The sequence below is a fragment of the Strongylocentrotus purpuratus genome, unplaced genomic scaffold (genome assembly GCF_000002235.5).
Source record: "Strongylocentrotus purpuratus isolate Spur 01 unplaced genomic scaffold, Spur_5.0 spur5_scaffold_14, whole genome shotgun sequence".
In the NCBI taxonomy this organism is placed as follows: domain Eukaryota; kingdom Metazoa; phylum Echinodermata; class Echinoidea; order Camarodonta; family Strongylocentrotidae; genus Strongylocentrotus; species Strongylocentrotus purpuratus.
This window is the reverse complement of record NW_022145599.1, coordinates 18,815,284-18,835,027: the sequence shown is the minus strand read 5'-3', so window position 1 is coordinate 18,835,027 and position 19,744 is coordinate 18,815,284. Positions and strand designations below refer to the sequence as shown.

At 37.1% G+C, this 19,744-nt stretch overlaps 1 protein-coding gene across 1 annotated transcript; it reads right to left on the bottom strand.

Annotated features, from left to right (window-relative positions):
* Positions 1 to 3,919: 3,919 nt before the first annotated feature.
* On the bottom strand, positions 3,920 to 8,431 carry LOC763150 (trypsin-1). The gene is made up of 5 exons (XM_001199035.4): positions 8,224 to 8,431; positions 6,479 to 6,656; positions 5,498 to 5,805; positions 4,703 to 4,839; positions 3,920 to 4,144 (listed from the first exon to the last, which is right to left on the bottom strand). The coding sequence occupies exons 1-5, from the start codon at positions 8,288 to 8,290 to the stop codon at positions 3,920 to 3,922; spliced, it is 915 nt and encodes a 304-aa protein (XP_001199035.1). The 5' UTR covers positions 8,291 to 8,431.
* Between the last annotated feature and the right edge of the window lie 11,313 nt (positions 8,432 to 19,744).

The window sequence follows — 19,744 nt, the reverse complement described above, 5'->3', positions numbered from 1 at the left end:
CTGTCTTACTGAATTTCCTTCATTGTTTTTTTTTCTTTTTTTTCTTCCATTTCACAGTTCCTCCTTTCTCTATACTTTTTTGTAGGATGCTTTTAGTTCAGTTAAGTACAAGCAAAGCAGGAAGGACAGTTGCGTTGCCTTGAAGTTTGACCAACTAGACAGTCTTCGGACATTGACCGTTACTTATATAATAGCAGCCGCGGGTAATGACCCCCCTTTGGAAGAAGAAGGAACACATTTTTGAAAAAGAGACAAATCAAATTCAAAGATCATTCAACATGTTTTGGTATCCAATTTGGATGGCTGGACATAACTACGAAGGGAAAATCAATTTGGAATAGAAGAGTTTAAATGACCCCACAAAAGACTTCAATACCAGAGGATTTCAAAAAAAATGTCGTATGGTTTCAGAACCTAGTAGCTATTTTGACAGCGTTTTGGGGGTGCTTTAAAACGAGCAATGTTATATACAATCTACTTGCTTCTTTTTCTTTGGGATCAGGCGAGATTGGAAAGCAATCATGACTTCCGTTTTACTTGTTACCAAGGGTTCAAAAGAGATGCTTTTAAAGACGATATAACCATGGCCTTCTTTAAAGAATCTCATAAACATGATTAAAGCCCCCTAAAATGATGTGTTTTTAGAAAATGTTTTGTGTTGGCAGTTTTCAGTTTCACAAGTATTGAAATATCAATGTTGCCATTTGTGTATTTCTCTGCCCCATTTTGTTTGTGTCGTGATGATCATGACCATTGTTTAGCAATCTAATGATATAATTTGTTTCATTATTTGAATATCATTGTAGATACGAAATTGATTTGTAAATAAAGGACGATGTGGAATGGAAAATGATATGATCACATCAGTTTATTTTTATCTTCATATTGGAAGCCGAGAAAGCGTACGTGTGCGTGTGTGTGTGTGTATGCTATGCGCACGTGCTTCTCAATTTTATATAGCCTTACAAGCGACATTTTAATACTCAATTTTCTTTTAGATTTCCTGTCTCAAGCCTTTTAAAACATTTTGATTATACTGTTATTTACACATGTTCAAGGAAATCTGTTTAGGGCCCTGTAACATAAAAAGTTGCATTTGAAGTTTTGATTTGAAGTTCAATTATTTCCCATATACGCTATCATAAATATATGATTTGTAATATGTGTGGTCACATAAAATCATACATTAGCAAAAAGGGTTCGTTATAAGCACAGCTTGAGCTGACGTCTTCATCAAAAGTAAAATGTTAAATATATCGTATCTCCCCTAAATTAATAGGAACTAATTCAATCAATCGTCACTTTACAATACATCGTAAAATACAGATAGATACACTTAATGGTAAGATACAATCCATTCCAGTAAGATTGGGGATAAGACTGAATTATTTAACGAAATTGATTGTAAGTCAGTTTTTTGGTTTAGGTTAAAGGACTCAGAAATCATTGCATGGCGTATGCTTCACATATGGTCTATACGACCACGAAGACGCACATAATGCTTGCACAGATGAGTGCAATGGAGTAAGAAAACAATGATATTCGTCATTAGTAGTGGAATATTCCATATCACGAGGATGCATGCAGGTTCATAAGGTCATATCTTAATCTTGTCCACCTTTGGAACTCGCTACCACCGTCATGGATTTGTTTGCGACCAGAAGGCAGTAAGTCCATTTTAATCACAACAACAGTGGGTTGATGAAGAGCGAAATTCCGATGTGTCGTCATGATGAATGGTTGCGTAAGTAGCAACGTAAGAAATGGCAAGGTTCTGAATGATCCTTAGATCAAAAAATAACATAAACTTGTATTTAGACCGCAACCTGCAAATAGGCCACTTTCGTAATGTAATCAAATTTAATGCATAAATCTTTGCCAAATGACTCGTTACAAATAATTCCATTCACATGTTACAAATAATTGTGTTTAAGTAGTCAGAATGCGATTTTAATATTTTCCGTGTTGTTAGGTAGAACAAGCCATAATGTTTGTCCTACGAAACAACAATTAATGTATGCAATTGGAATTCTGACTATTGAAATACGATTATTTGTAAGAGGTGAAGTAATTCATTTGTAACGAGGCACTTAAGAAAGATTTGTGCATTAAATTTGATTACACGTCGAAAATGGCCTATTGCAAATATATCATTTCCAATAGCGACGAGCTTATACTTTTAATTTATTATATATTGTAATTCTATTGTCATAATGCGAATTGCAAACATAAGTTGTTGCTAGGTCGGTTAAAAATTTGTCCTGCAACACGAAATATACACAATTTGCATTATATTCATGCTGCCTGCTGACATACTATAATGTGTCAAACGAGGTACGTAACAAAGATGTATGCATTGAATTTGATTACGTTATGTAAATGGCTATTGACCTTTATCACTCATTAAATGACGTTACTCCCTTTTGCAGATAAGATTTGGCATTTACCATTATGATATCTAGTAGCAAACTGTGTCAACGACTTGTTAATGATAATAGCTAGACAAACAAACGTGACACGCGGAATATAATGTGTTTTATTCGAGTAGATTGCTAAGTGTTTTGTTTCAACAGGGTGTTACCATCGCTGATAATCTTGATTAATCATAGATATTTTCGCAAAAAAGGGAACATGACAAATTTGTTTATTCGGTTTTACATCCGACTTAAAAAGGAACAATGTCTTAAGAATAATATACAATTTGGAATAGGACATGTTTTATTCTTAAGAATATTTATTCATCCTGTTCATCCATTTTTCTATATTCTTATCACAAATCTTATGTAGAAAATATGACGAGTTTGACGACTTCCTTGGCCCCTACCCCATGGACAATTACCCGCTTCGGATGTTGTTGGCGTTCAATACGGTTTCGAATAATGACGCCCTCTATTTGCCAGCTTCTGAAAACAAAGAGATGAAGAGAGAGAAAGAGAAAAAATGATCAGTCCTTTTCATTCTAAAAGGGGCAGTGTGTTTTTGTTTATTTATATATATTCATTGTTGTTGTGATATAACAAATTATGATAGGTAACAAATCTATGATTGACACAATGACCCATGAAATCTGAATAATACATTTTTTTTTCACCAATACTACTAACATTCTAGATATGACTACATCAAAATTGCTCTAGATAATAGCAGACAAGGAAATAACTTTTGATAAATTGAATAGCGTAAGTTTGGTAATTTCGAAAGGACTTTTTTAATGAAAAGATGCTGCAGTTGATTAAGTTTTCCTCTTACCCTTTTTGTTTTGTCTATATAAATATAATCCGAGGCCAATGCTGGTTCCTATGAAAATGGCCGACAAAACTGATAGCACAGAAATGACAGCTATGATCGTAGAGGACACTTTCTCTTCTTCTTCCGTACAAATGCATGGTACATCTAAAATAAGGTTTAGAAAATGAGAAATACAGAATTATTCATTTCATTATTGATTGCATTCACACAAGAGAAACCGGGACAGAGAGAGGAGAGAGAAAGAGAAAGAGAGAGAAAAAAAAAAGGGAAAAAGAGGAAGAAGAAAAACAAGAAGAAAAACAAGAAGGAGAAGAAGCGACTGAGAGCTGATAAAGAGAAGAAGAGAAAGGGGGAAAGAGAGAGTGCGAGACAGAGAAAGGTAGAAAGATGGAGAAAGGGGAAGAGAAGAAGAGGAGAGGGGAAGAGAAAAGAGAGGAGAGGTAAGAAGGGGATAAAAAGAAGGTGAGAGAAAAATTGCCCCCAAAATTCCCAAGATCGGTTGAACTATTTTAGACCCCTTTTTTTTACCTCGATCGATTACATGTATGTGCCCCCCCCCAAAAAAAAAAAAAAAAATCAAACTCTGGCTACGTGCCTGATTATTATTATCAGTTAATAAAACCAATGCCCCCCCCCCCCCCCACAAGATACCAGTGCCCCAACAATAGCTTCAACGACGGACGCTAGCTACGCCGTGAAGACAGTCCAACTTACATGACTCTTGAGTTGGGGTGTTAAAGAACGATCGGATCCAGTCTTCATAACGTGTGACCCTGGTGTAGACTCCGGGTGAATTCGGATCGCCACACCCATTCCCCCAGCTCACCACACCAATCTGATAGTACTGGTCGGTGTTATTCGATGGATACGCCACTAAGGGACCACCACTGTCACCCTGTACACAAACAATGGTTGAATAATAAAGGGGGCGGCGGCGGCGGCGAAAACAATATTAACTTGTTTATGGCGTTATCGAAATGTAGGCCGCATGTTTTGAAGATAACGTTTAAAACAATAGAATGGACGGGGAAAAACGACAAAAATAACTTTGAGACTATGATACTTAATAAAGTAAAGAATATGATATTGCTGTAAACTTTTAACAGGGGTGACTAGCAATGCCCTATAGTACACCTTACATAGGGCAAACATCGGTAGATAAAACTACAAACTTAATAGAATTTATATGTAATTATGTGGCGAACATTTTGTTAAGGCCACGAGTAGAATTTTTTAGTGCTCGAAGAATGTAGATTACATGACAATGACGGCCCATGCCGAAGCAAGAATGAAATGAATTACCCGTGACTACGGTATGGTATAAAGTTACACCTTCCCCAAAAATAATTTCCACGTTAGGCATGGCAATATGAAAAATAACCTTGACAAATGGAAAGATAGTACTCTAAAACGCAGACATAATATACAAAAAGACAGAAGTCCAAGTGATTACCGAACAAGCATCAACACCTCCCTCTTTCAGTCCTGCACAGATCATGTTATCGGTGACGTCACCGACAAGTTCATCACACTGTGTCTGATTGTAGATGGGAACCACTACCTCATTTAATACGTCAGGAAATTCTTCCTCTGTTTACAAACACGAACAAACAAAGTAATTAAATAATTTGTCTTAAATCGAAATATCATGACATTCTTATTATATTGAATAAAACAGGAGGATATTATGGGCAGCCACGTGTGCCACCGTAAGGCACACTGCAAGTTTTATTTTTTGTTCTTCTTCCGGACCTTCCAACGTAGGAGGGGTGGGGTTCATCACCGTGCCAGAGCCATCTATACACAGAATTTGGCCAACTTGGTTTCACTGGGTCACAACATGGCGTATATTCTTTTGTTTTGTGCTTGCCCAACAAAGCAGTAGTCGCCATATTGTGTCCAACTCGAACCGGGTTGGCCAAAGTCTGTGTATAGATGGCTCTGCACCATGCTAATGCATCACTGGTGCAATGGTAGGCAGGCGTCTAAGTCATTATTGGTGAACAGAGGCCACTTTTTCTCCTGGGACATTTGCTGTAAGTATTATTTCGTAAAAGATGTAGGTAAGAGTAACGTTGGAATTGGATTTGGGGTTAGGTTAAGGTTTTATCTGGGGATAGCTCGGTTAGTATCGAGAATTTACTGTAATAATTGTTTTCGACAGAGCATTATGCCTCACTTCCAATAAGTAATTAATAATAAATCAAGTTGAAGACACTTTTAACACTGACGTGCTTAATTGTCTCACCTCCATCCCAAACCAGCGTCCCCCATCCAGTCACTATTGCATCCTGCCCGATCACGAACTCATCATTCATATCCCCGGTAGGAAGACAAATCGTATTCACTCGGTAATCTTCGGTGAGTGTGAACGGTTCCCTCATCTTAAATAGGGCGATGTCGTTGTCGAAGTTGTAATAATCTTCGAAATCAAAGTCGGGATGGACGATGATTTTCGAGACCTGAAGTTTCTGCGTGACGTCAGTGTCTTTAGTGAGACTGGTTGATCCAGCTCTGAACTCGTATGCTTCGGGCTTGCACAGGTTACACCTATCACTGCAAAAGATAATTTCTAATAATGATTAAATATACAGCTAGAGAGTAGAATTTTTGAAAAAGATTTGAAATGTTTCATAAGATGAGCCGATTGCGGTTGAGTATTATGAACCGATTGACTTTCGCTCTAACATGTAAGTCGAAGACATTTTTGTGAATCTATAATTAAAGGTCGTCTGTATTAGTTTGGCTAGGAGGGATCAGATCACACAGGGTGGTCACTGACAGGTGGCTATCTCATCAACTCAGCTCTCAATTAACATTTAAAAAAGAGGATCATGGGGGACCAGTGGCCACCGATTAGGCATTGTTTTCTATATAGAGGGAGCAAGTAGCTACAAGTAGTACAGTGGGACTTTAAGCAACAGATGACACGTTTAAAGGAGAGGAAGGAGATAAATGGGATTAGTATGTCAGGGGGAGATGGGGGAGGGGATAGAGAAGGGGTAGGCATACCACCAGACAGGCAAAGACAGGCAGTCACATTTAAATTAAAAAAGACAGGGGGAGAAACATATGTATTCGCATACTTTTTTTAAATTGAACTTCATTACAACTTAAAATATTTTGCAGATAATATAAACATGTATTACATATATATATATATATATATATATATATAATCACAGGAACATATTAGAAAATAGAGAGATTTATGTGGTCATAAACTTACACGCAATGTGCAGCTGTCATGACCCACCACGGGTCGATCAGAGATGCCCCACAGTAAACGAACTCGCCATTCTTGAACATAGCAACCTGCCATGGCCACGCATACTCCTCAGCTGGTTCACCGCCGATGATCATGGTGTTCATTCCTTGGTAAGTCTTCCCACAATCATTAGGATTTGCTAATTATTAGAACAAAAATGTTCAATTTAAGAGAAAGGTATGATTATGAAGAGTGCCATGTATATTCGGCAACTCTATCTGCCTTAATTCATGTTTTAATCCCCTTCTCTCTCCCTCTTTCTCCCTTTCTCCCCTCCCCCTCTCTCTCTCTCTCTCTCATATTGCTCCGGTTGTCTCATTTTCGCTTGCTGAACCATTGCCAGCACAAACGTAGCTAGTTCGACGGCACTACCAAACTAGAATGATCCACTTTGTTGCAGGGTGTATATTATGCCATTGGGTTAACCGGGTGTGCGGAAATGGTGTGTTGGGGGAGGGGAAGTGAGAGTGTTCGTGTGTGTGGTAATTGTATGTGTGTCAACAAGTAAAGACTAATAATGACAGATGGCTAATCATATTAATCTACAATGACGAATGTCTACATCACAGTCCACAGATAAATGTGACTTGAACGTACAGAGCAGACGGCAATCGGCGGATCAGACGACACTTGATAGTGATTTTGTATGTGAGATTGCTTTGCTATATATAAAATACAAGAATATTTTCCATATGTTTAAACTATCATTGATATCTAATAATTAAACAGTTAGTAAGATAAACCTACCAAACTACATAATACAATGAAATACTTGACTTAAAGTAGGGGAGTTTGATGTGGTGCACAATTGCACCCCTCGAATAGTCCATGGCGTTCATGAATATTCATGTTTTTGCTTACCTCGGCAAAATGCTTGCCTATACTAAATGAAAAAAATTACGGTGAGGGGTTGGCTGATATGGACATAATGAACCAGTCAGAAGTGATCTATGATAATTCATGCTTGTTATCCTTCGTGTGCTTGACTCATACCCTTACAATCGAGTGGCAAATTGCGTCAAAATTTCGACTTGTTGCACATGTGTTATATAGGCAATGGCGAGCTGGCGACCTATTTTGACCAAATTACGGTGGGTAACCTTCCAAAATTCAATGGGACATGAGGATTCCAATGAAAGAGCTAGTATGATAACGTACGTCGGGGTGGATGTGCTTTTCGTTTAAACAATAACTGAATTTTTAACGATTTGTTTGGTAAAAGTCCATAGGCTAACATGTTAGGCTGCTGGACTCTGACGATAGGGGGCGTGTCCAACGAGATTATTCAGAGCCATATGCTCTCTCTTTCTCATTGCCTGCCTGTTTTGCTCACTCAAGGCTTTTTCCTTTCCTCTCACACCACTCTCATATGCCCTCTCTTTCTCTTCATTCTTCTCCCCCCCCCCCCCCTCTCCCTCTCTCCCCTCTGTCTCCCCCTCTGTCTCTTCCCTCTCTCCATCTCACTCTCTTCTCTCTTTTTCTCTCTTTCCCCCGTCTCTCTCTCTCTCTCTTTCTCTCCCTCTCTCTGTCCTCCAATGCCCGTTGAAGTGGAAATTAATATATTATGTGTTCAATTATATTTATTGTAATAATGACAAGAATTTCTTATGACCTCAGATTGTAAACTTTTCACACACAAAAATATTTTCAAAATTTCATTTCAAGAATTGCCGTAATCTTAATACATCTATTCAGCTGAGACTCACCTTGCCAATTAGCTGCTAACGATGTAGCAATCATCAGAACCACGAGCATCAAAGAAACTGGCGCCATTGTTTTTCTATATTATCAAGACTTTGTTGTTGTGTATGAACTCGATAATCTGAGAAACCGAGTAACAAAACTGTAGTGACATCAGCGACTGAGCTGAAGAGTGAGCATGTCGATGCAAATGCTTATGTTTCTTTTGTACATTGCCACAAACTGGGGGACTATGGTGTTTCCATTGGTTAATGTTTATGATGGTATGCTAATGTTCATGTTACCACCATCAGAGCTGCGGTTAAAGTAAAGACAAAATATTTGTATTGCCTTGAAGTTTGACCACGCAGATAGTGTAACTATAGGTTTACATGCGTTTTGGATGGTGGACGTTACATAGCAGTTATAGGGGAAAGACACCATTTCGTAATTCCATAGAGTTGAAGGAAATGAATTAGAGAATTAAGAAGATCTTAAGATGAAATAGTTGTGCCACACGGAGAGATTACACGGGATGGAATTGATGTTCTTTTAAGGAATGATTTCGGCTTTGTAGGTCATCTCATCAGCAATAAAAAAAAAAAGTTACAAATAATGCAATTTCAGTTTTAATTGATAAGCCATCATTTTTCACATTGTGGGCGTCATTAATTAAAATAAAACATTATTTTTCTCTTTTTTTTAAATTTTATTGAAACAAACTCAACTATTTTATAACTATAAGGGATTCTTTTTATATAAAGACGTTATTCAATTTCTGATTTGCAAACAAAACGTCGGTTTCAGGACGAGAGAAAAAACCGTGTAATTTGTCCATCGACTCGCTTGTGAAGTATAAAATCACAGATACATAAATTCATTTTTTTTCTTCAAATGTATTCCTACATTAGAATCTTACATTTCTGGACACGACAAAGGAAATAATATAGCTTTCATAAAATATGTCTTTAGCAGTACATGCAGGAATTTATTCAATTTTCTCTTTTGTGTACATTTCAAACATTCATATCATTCCTACACATATGCATTTATTGAACGATATTTAGCAAATAATTACCGATTAACCTGGCGATGGGACAAACTATCATCGCAGAAAAAATCTTGGGGCTACAATCTTGCCGAACTGAAGGAGAGGAAAAAAAATACCCCCCCCCCCCCTCCCCGAGATCACCGAGGGGATGATGGTTTGCCTACCCGCCAGAGAAAAGGAGCAGATTCATTTCTTTATATCCAACATCGACAATGCTTTTCCACGAGAAGAGGAATGGTGAATACAAAAGTCTACACTAAACATACACTCTATTTAATTGCACATTAGAGAGCCCATATTATTATGCACTTCGCGTGGCAAAAATCATCCAACGACGTTGGAAAACGCCATTAATTTGAACAACAACAAGTTAACCTTCGTCTACGTTTATTTCGTAAACCAAGGTCCATTAGTTCCTATCGTATATATATATCTATGCGGCAGCAACAAAACAAAAAAGACTCACACAATGTGATAGTTTTTAATATCACTACGTGCATCAAGACATGGAACATATTAATTGTCATGTGACATCATTCAGACCAATCGTGTCGCAAGATTCCGATTAAACGTTATACAGACATATTAATAAGAAATTACCCGAATCATGAGTTTTGTCACCATAAAAAAATCATTAGACCTAGAAACATAAATAAAGAAACATAAATGTCACAATACAAAATTCGAGTCATGTAAACCGTCTAAGAAGTAAACTTTAGTCCTGATTTTAAAATGCATATAAGAGAAAGAGAGAGAGAGAGAGAGAGAGAAGGTGAATATTTGTTTTATGATGGGGTGACCAAAGTTCGCGAAGATTTTTTAGATATTAGGAAATGAGATCTGCGATCCATGATTTCTCTTATTCTACACAAATTTATTTAGTTCAATTATTACCAAATGGACTGCAAAGTTTTTTGTTTTACTACAAATTGGTTCAAGGCAAAAATATCATACGATCAGTTGGTACCATAAACATTTCCAGACCCTTGTCGGTAGTTTCATATTTTTTCGGAACGGATGCAAACATCTACAACCTTTTCGATCTTTTGTCAATATTTTCATAATTTCACACCCAATTCCATAGAAATTTCGTCTCTTGGGAATTGTAAGGTTCCTCTTTCCATTAGTGGTATCGCTTTTCGTAATCTTACCGATTTTTTGAAAAAGCGAACTGAGGTCACGCGCAAACTACGGTTATGCACACCACCATACATGTATTTCTAAAGCAAATATAGGCCATATGGATATTTCTCGACCGAACGGTGGAACAGATTACAGTTATCAGTGACTTGTGTTTGGCATCAATCAAATTGATTATAAGCCAGTGATATTAATATTTATGCAAGTGATATTTAAATTAAAAAGTACTAACAACATAGCAATGGTAGCTATCACCTAAAATCATCTTAAATATAGACATAAATTGAACAGATATCATAAAGGCTATATTTCTCAATGAACAGATAGAAATCCACTTCCCAGCTTCACCTATATAAAAAACACTTTTTAAATAAATCTGACCACCGGAGGCATTTGTCTTACTGAATTTATACCGATATTTACTAATTTATACAGACTCTATTTTGTTCGGCAACACCATAGCCAGGTGTATTATGGAAATCTGTGTATTGTCTATTATTAACCAAAGATGTCATTTCATTCTGACGGGAACTTTGATCATTACGTACTTCCTCTGACCCTTTTTTATTCTGTCTGTACCGATACCTTCCGAGATCAACATTGATGAAGATGGAAATGGCGAGCATTACAATTAACACTGAGATAAACGCTTTCGTCCATTTAGACATCTTTTGGGTTTCATCACGAACGCATCCCATATCTGAAATATCGTGGATGGAAAGGAGTAATTAGTACATCAATTTGAGTTATTGGTCAATTTGTCAAAAATTTTAAATGAGCTATAACACCAATAATTTTAACTAAAATGTTGTCTCATGGTATATACAGCTTTCTGAGCTATGGCGTCATAATTACGTTCCCATCATTTCCTATGAAAGATTTCATGTTACTACTTGGTTATGCAGCCCACAAGACAACAAGTCCACAATAATATTATCGGTCTAATGAGATGCCCCAATTATAGACATTTTCTCCCGGGGAAAATAAACAAATTAGTGGATTCCCCCTACGGAAGTAGGATAGGCGACAATTTCCAGCCTTAAAGTACAAATCCACCCAAAAATAACTTGCTATTAATAGAACCAGCAAAATCAGACAAACCAATCAAAAAGAGTTTGAGCAAAATCGGATAACTAATAAGAAAGTTATGAACTTTTGAAAAAGTATGTAAAACTAGAAAACAATGGAAATCACTACACAAATTGCGAATTTGGTTATCAGTTCGTGACGTCATGTCCTCACTATTTGTATAGTTTAATCCCATTAATTTCCCTTTTTATCCCCCAAAACTTGATGTCCCCATGCCTTTGCCCAGGTTATATCATTTGTATCATATTGCTTACATGACATTTCACAAAATTTGTTATGAACTTTGAAGAATTGATACTATTTTCTGAATATTGTATATTCATAATTATTGATTTTGATATAAATAGTTTATCAAACTTCACATTTTTCATGATTTACCTAGAAAATAATATTACTATCGATCTAGCTTGGATGCTGGTGTGAAGCAATAAGATTCTTAGGGGGGGGGGTGGGGAAATAGGAAATTTATATTATCAATGTAAAGAAAATAATTAGTGGATAGTGAGGACCATACGTCACAGACTAAAGAGTGAGTTGCCAATTTGTTTAGTGATTTTCAAAGTTTTTCATGTCATTACAAATTCAAAACTTTGTTATTAGTTATCCGATTTTGCTCAAACTTTTTTGATTGGTTTGTCTGATTTTGTTGGTTATATTGAAAGTAAGTTATTTATGGAGTGGACTTGGCCTTTAATTGTATTCCCCTTGAGCAGACCGGTTTTGAATTATGAAAAATTAATGTTCATTTCGTTTCATTTTTTCAAACCAATGTATCCATCGGCTTTCTGCGAGATGGCCGTTACTGCCATACATTTTACGGCCTTCTGCTTGACAGCCGAGAGATACATTATGTGTTTTTTTAATGAAACGAGTGAATATTGCGTAATATGTCATAAAATAAAATGTTCCGAATATATCTATACGAGTTCAACTTACATTTTTGAGTTGGGGTTTTGAAGAATGATCGAATCCAGTCTTCATAACGTGTGACATTGGTGTAGACTCCGGGAAAATTGGGCTTTCCACACGGTACACTCCCCCAGCTCACAACACCAATCTGAAAATACTGGGCGGTGTTACTCGAGGGATAGGCCACCAGGGGGCCGCCACTGTCGCCCTATAAGGGTCAATGGGAAATTAAAGGACAATTCAGAGGACTAACCATTTCCAATTTAATTCTCTTATTTCTTTGCCGTTATAATTTGAGCCTACTCTAGACTTTAAGTGTAGACTTATACAACCATGGTTAATGTACGTTAAAGGCACTATGTCCCTCTTGCAGCCAAAAAATAAAATGAAAAATTTAAATTCCAATGGCATTTGAAAGATAATACTAATTTAGAACTTCTGTCAAAACAAAAGGGCTTAAAAATGCCTTTTTTTGTTGGAAAATAAAGACGATGAGTTGTCAAATCAACATAAGTAAATAGTCAGATTTTCAGACCCTTTGTACGAAATGGTCGTATGTTTTGTGCTGCGCAAATACTCAATCAGTTTAATTTTGGCCATTACGAGAAGTGGGTTATTAATGTAGACAAATGCTGCATTGAACATGTTACAGCTCATTAATTTGTATGTATGTTATTACCAAAGATAAAAAGAAGTCAATTGCTCACTCAATAGTGTCTGACAGTGAAGTCTATAAGGCCAAATAAATATTTTAAAAAACATGTTTAGCGTCCTGCTTTTTTGAGAAATAGGAAGGAGGAGGCCCTTTTTTTTCTTCGTTTTTTCAATTGGCCGCTCGGTACATTTTCCCTGACAGTAGGGCTATTTTTCAAGATGGGGGGGGGGGGGGGGGGGGGGGGGGTAAGAGGACACTTTTTTTTTGGTCTCGAAATTTGAAAATTTGACATTTTGCTCCGTTGGGGGGGGGGTAAGGTCAGCCTTTTTCGGTCAGCCATGGGGATATTTTTTTTTAATAAATAAAAAAAATAAATAAATAAATAAAATCAAAAGGGGGGGGGGGGTTAGGGGGGTTATGGAGGGGGGGGGGGGGGTTTACACACAAAAAAATACCAAGGGGGGGGGGGCTAACCCCCGAAACCCCCCCCCCCTGTGTACGCGCCTGAATACAATGACACTCGAAAATCTAGAAATGGGTCATTTATTTGTATGCCTCAGTTACGAAGTAGTCGGAGGCATTATGTTTTCGGGTTGTCCGTCCGTCCGTCCGTACGTCCCGTTCTCGTGATCGCGTTATCTGAAGAACCGATAGATGGATTCCTGCCAAACTTTGGTCATGTATGTATCTTGAGGAGCCGATGAACTGATTAGATTTTGGGGTCACGAGGTCAAAGGTCAAAGGTCACAGGGCTCATGTATGCAAAAACAGCTCGTGTACAACACAGTTTACAATGAACTGATTAGATTGATGGGTCATGAGGTCAAAGGTCATGGGCTCATTATGTATGCAAAAATAACTTGTGAACGCATTCTCATTAGAACTGACAGATGGATTACTATTTAACTCAGGACATCTTGCAGAGCCAATGAACTGAGTAGATTTTAGGGTCATGAGGTCAAAGATCAAAGGGTCCTATATGTATATGAGAAATTGCTTGTAATCACGATATTCTGAGAACCTGTTAATGGATGACAATTGAACTTGAATATGAAAAATTTCTTCTGTTTTGGTTTGTAAAATTGTTCTATGACGGAGGCATCATTTTCGACTACGCGCAGTCGAAGTTCCATCTAGTTATATTTGTTTTATATCCCTTCCATCTGTTCATTCCTTGTACACTTCTGTTACATAAACTCACTGCACGGCTCAGATAAAACATTGAAGGATGGATTATGTATAGCTGGCCCACGCCGCCTATACAGGTGCTGCATTAGTGCAGTTATCGCACAGAGTAAATATACCAGTTTACGGTTGTGTGCGCCATTTTAATTGACGAGTAAACAAATCCAATGACCTCTAGAGGTCAGTGGTTTGTGCGTAATTAAGATTGCGCCCATGCAAATTATGATAACATCACTGCCTGCGCGCTGCGCTGTGTGCTCACATCATAGTTTGCATGGGCGCAATCTTAATTTACGCACAAACCAAATGACCTCTAGGTCATTGGATTGTTTACGCGTCAAATACACCAGTTTACAGTTGTGTGCGCCATTATAAACATTAAAGCCAATGGGTGGTATTCCGGTAGCGCATACTAAGTTAGCGCGTACTTAGTTAGTTCACACTTTTATGGAGTGCCTGTTGCAAACTAATTTACCCTGTACAGATTATTTTAATACTTCAATGAAAAGTGTCCAAAAAATTAATTTTGCAATGAAATGGGAAGAAAAAGATAATATGAGTATGAACTAAATTTCAACAAAGTCTTTGGTAGATTATCTTTGTCATGAATATTGAAGGAGGAACATGAAACCTAGCATTCCATAGAAGTGTGAACTAAAATTCTTGTTTAGTCTGGACTTAGTCCCGGCTTTACTTATGAGAATACCACCCATTGACTAGTAGAGGTCATGTATTTATGCGTAAATTAGGATTGCGCCCATGCAAATTTGATGATATCACTGCCCTACGCGCTGCGTTGTGCGCGCACATCATCATTTGCATGGGCGCAATCTTAATTTACGCATAAATACCAGAGGTCAGAGGTTATTGGCCCCGTTCCGGGGCCAATGACCCGAGGTCAACTGTCTGCGCATGCGCACTGATACAACTGTAAACTGGTGTATTAAAATGGCGCCCATGTCTGTGCATGCGCACTGATGTAACTGTAAACTGGTGTATTGCATATGAGCGCCGTGACACCGCGCGAATTTGCCGTGCGCATGCATTTGAAATGGGGGGGGGGGGGCGCATATGCGTGACGTCAGCAATAAAAAATGAACTATTCCGATGTAGTCGGCAGGAAACGTCTTTTTAAGTAAAACTATTCGTTTTCTTGTTGTGTACACTTCTAATTCAACAATCTTACGATAAGGGGTATAAAGCCCTGTCTTAATAGAGCTTTTTTGATCTCACCCGAGCGGCATGTGGGTGAAAAACAGTGGGGGGTCTGATCGTAAGACACGGGGTGAGCTTTTGGACACCGTCTTAATTAGCCATCCGCAAAAACCTCACCCGGGTAGGTTACCATAACAACCACAACTCCCCCATCGCGATCAGCTGGCGCGCGCTGTGTACAAGTATACATTTTTTCACGGCGATGACGTAATTTACCCGGGTAAATGTCACCCGAGTAAATATCACCCTGGCTCGTCTAGGGTGAGATTTACCTCGATATTGTCCGGACGTTACCCCGATTCACGCGTCTTAATTACTGGGGGTAAATGTCGTCCGGCCGACGTCTGGACGTCACCGCGACTTTATTTTCCAGTTAAGACGGGGTTTAATATACAAAATATACACTGTCTTGAGAGATTCTAGTTTAAACTATGCGCAAGAGGTGATTTGCTGAGGGGCGCAGCCCCGAAGCAGATGGTACTTTTGGAGTCACCAAGGTCCACATTTTTTTTTTTAATCCAATTTTTTTTGGGAAAAAATTAATTAAAATCTTTAAAAAATGTCAATTTTTATCAAAAAAAAGATTTTAGATATTTAGTTTTCATTAAAATAAGATTTGAAAAAGAAAAAAATTAATCAAATTTTTTTTTTTTAAATTCACCATTTTTTTTTAAATTCTCAAATAGCACTCCCAAATAGTACTCTCATATAGTACTTTTTCAGAGCAACCTTAAAATAGATGAAAAATTTCTGGTCACGTAACAAGCTCTCAACCAATCAAAAGCCAATAAATTTTTGATGCATGATATAATATAAAACCTAACACTGCACGTTACGAGGCACATGTTTCTTTGCCGTAAGACTTTGCTCCGAGTAGTGTGCGTTTATCTAATTTTGGACAAAAAACTATAACAACGTCAAATAACAACGCACTCTAATCTATGATTGAAACAAATGTGAAAATTGGGCCATTATGACTATACCAATAGAAGACATTTTTATTAATACACCATTTAGATCATACCGAGAATATACGAAACTAGGATTCATGACCATGGTTTTTGACAGGGATTAATAAGAAAATACACAAGAGAAGAGGAGGCCCACATCAAGTTGGAACAATGTAGGCAAAGCTGTACACCGTGGACATGTATTATACAGTACATCTTTTTGTATTACTCGAGATTTCAGGTGTATACATAATTGTGTAATTATTTTTTCTTTCAAATCAGCTTTTGTTTCTTTGTGGGCTTTATGGTTGGTCGGTTATTAAAGTAGTTATTTAGTTATCTTTAGATCAAGGATCAAACTAAGGATTTAAACTAAACACGGAGGGGCGGGATGGTATACGTCCATTATTTTTAATCGCTCTTCTCACGCAAATGCATTGAGTTGACCTAAATCGATTACGGTTAATTCTAACAAAAAAGGACGCACGTTGTAATCCAAAATTGTATATTTTCATTAAAAATTCATTTAAAAAAAAATATTCTGAGAATGATTATTACCTGGCAAGCATCAACACCACCATTTTTGAGCCCTGCACACATCATGTTTTTAGTCAAGTCTTTCCCTCCAAGGGACTGATTGCACTTTGTCCAGTCATAGATGGGAATATCTGCCTCATATAACATCTCAGGGTATTTGGGCGCTATTAAAGAAAAGAAAATCAATTAGAAATATATGATTATTTGCATAAACGAACTGGGGTTGGAGTAGGCGTAGCACCCCACCCCCCCCCCAATAATTGTGAAATTCGGGCAACGGAGAGACCGAATATGTAAATTTTATAGCTTATCTAGTGTAGTTTGATCACATAACTAAGTACACGTTTAACCATTCTCGCAAAATGAATGAATCTGGAAAGTTGATTTTCGGACAAAAATATCCCCCCCCCCCTCGCGAAAAATAAACCCCTAAGCGTATCATTATTTCTGGTATAAAAAGATGGATACAATTAAGGTTACACCGAGGTCTATTTATAAGGGCCCCTATGCATATAAGGATCGTTATTCATTTTGTTCTACGTTATGGATATCGGTCCTTATGAATAATTGTCTTTATGAATAGCGGTCCTTGTGGAAAGCGAGCTTGACCCATTTTTGAAACCCTGCCGGTTACCCTCTGAAAGTTTTCTTTTCTTTTTATCCAGTTCTTTACGGGGGACTCAAACCAACTCATCTTTAGGCTGGGTACGCCACTGATAACGGATGATGGGAAGGGGTAACCTCGCTATTCATAATTTGAGAAAAGGGTCAATATTCATAAGGGTCATTCATGATATGGAATTTTATTCCGTTTACATGGTTTATGCACCCATTTCAACCCTTTACTTTAAAGCATCTATAGTAGAGTAAGGCCAGAAAGAGACACTGCGTTTGATTTTGTTATTTTTTCACATGTTTACGCATAAATTTAAACACGCTCATTTATTTAGATCTTCTTCTTCAGCTTCCTATTTCATTTCTTACTTTCCAACTTACTTCATATTTGCTAGTAGATCTGTTTATTTGCAATACAAGTATATCCGGGATTATCATCATCACGTTATGTTTATATATACATTTCTGTTAATTGTGTTTAAACGCTAAAAATCTAAATGTTACGAAAAAAAGGGAATGACGCTTTGTTTATTCTCTTTTTCTTTTTTCCCACTTATCCATGTATGTTAATTCGATTTATATTATGTATAAAATGCAATACATGTATATTTCATTTTCATTTCGTTTTATTTTATTTTTTTCATTTCCAACAAAATGCAATACCTAATAATATTGAAGTTTCCATTAATTTAATTGTTATTCTTTCCTTGAACTAACTTTTGTTTCTTTTCCATATTGATGTATTTGTAATTTTCTTTATATTTTTAACAATGATTAAAAATTTACCGGATTAAGAGATTGATAAGTGGCCCAATAGATCGCAATATCCTCTGTCTTATTCCAATGTTTCTTACCTGAACCGCATTAATTAAAATGATATATGGGAAACAATTACACTCGGGAAATGGCAGGTTAAACAAAGAACTTTTTTGGGGAAAGAAATGTTCATGGGTTATAGTACACTCTTGTCCACGCATTGTGGTAACATTTTCTGCCAACCCTTATGGAATAACGATTCAATTGAAATAGGCAATAGCCCAATATATAGTTTTTTAAAATTGTGTAAGAGGGGAGTTCGTTTTGTCAATGATATTTTAGAGACAAATGGTGATTTTTTTTCTCTCTGGAAGATATCAAGATACGTATAATATTAAAATAATTTTTCTTTTTATCGTGGATTATGCGAGGCAATTAGAGAAGGGTTTAGCAATTGTACTTTTTTTTAACAGGGTGCCACAACCCCTTTTACCAGATACAATGGCATTGGTTATGAAACGTATTAAAAGATGTTCACATATCTATGCAATTTTATAATAAGAGAAGGAGAGGTGAATGTAAAAGTTTTCTTAAATGGAAATGCATTTTCGACCTGAATAACAAGAGTTGGGAAACATATTGTTCCATTGGATATTGTACCATTGATGTGGGCTTACGATGAATAGCAACCTTCTTCTCCTATTATGAATAGCGACCCTCATTCCGTATTATGAATAGCAACCCTCTTCTCGTATTATGAATAGCGACCCTTTTCTCTATTATAAATAGCGACCCTCGTTTCGTATTTATGAATAAAAACCCTCTTCTCGTATTATGAATAGCGATCCCCATTCCGTGTTATGAATAGCGACCCCGATTTCGTATTATGAATAGCGGTCCTTACGAGTAGTGACCCCCAATGTAAATTATGAATAGCGCCCCTTCTTCATGTTTATGAATAGCGACCCCGATTTCGTATTATGAATAGCGGTCCTTATGAGTAATGACCCTCAATGTGAATTATGAATAGCGACCCTCACCTCACGTTATGAATAGTGAGCAGACCCCGATGGAAATTATAAATACCTTTTTTCTTGTCACTTGTTCCACCATCAACCGCCACTCAAGAAAACCTACAGATATTTATATCTTAGGCCTATTATCTAAATAAAATGCAGCTGCCAATAGTTCACATTATATACCTTTCTTTAGAAATCTAGCCATCTGATTGGTCGAAATTGGAGTTGTGATTTTAGCCATTCCCGTAAAGAACAAACAATGCCAGTACCGGTTAATAGTTCATGAGTGAGATTCCCGCAAGAATCCGGGTACCGGGAAAATAGTAAATTTTTGCTGCGATCCCCAAATAAAAAAAGTGAGCGCGGATACCATACAGTGCTTTTTGTCTGCGATTCCCAAATAATTTTAACATTCAGTCATCTTTC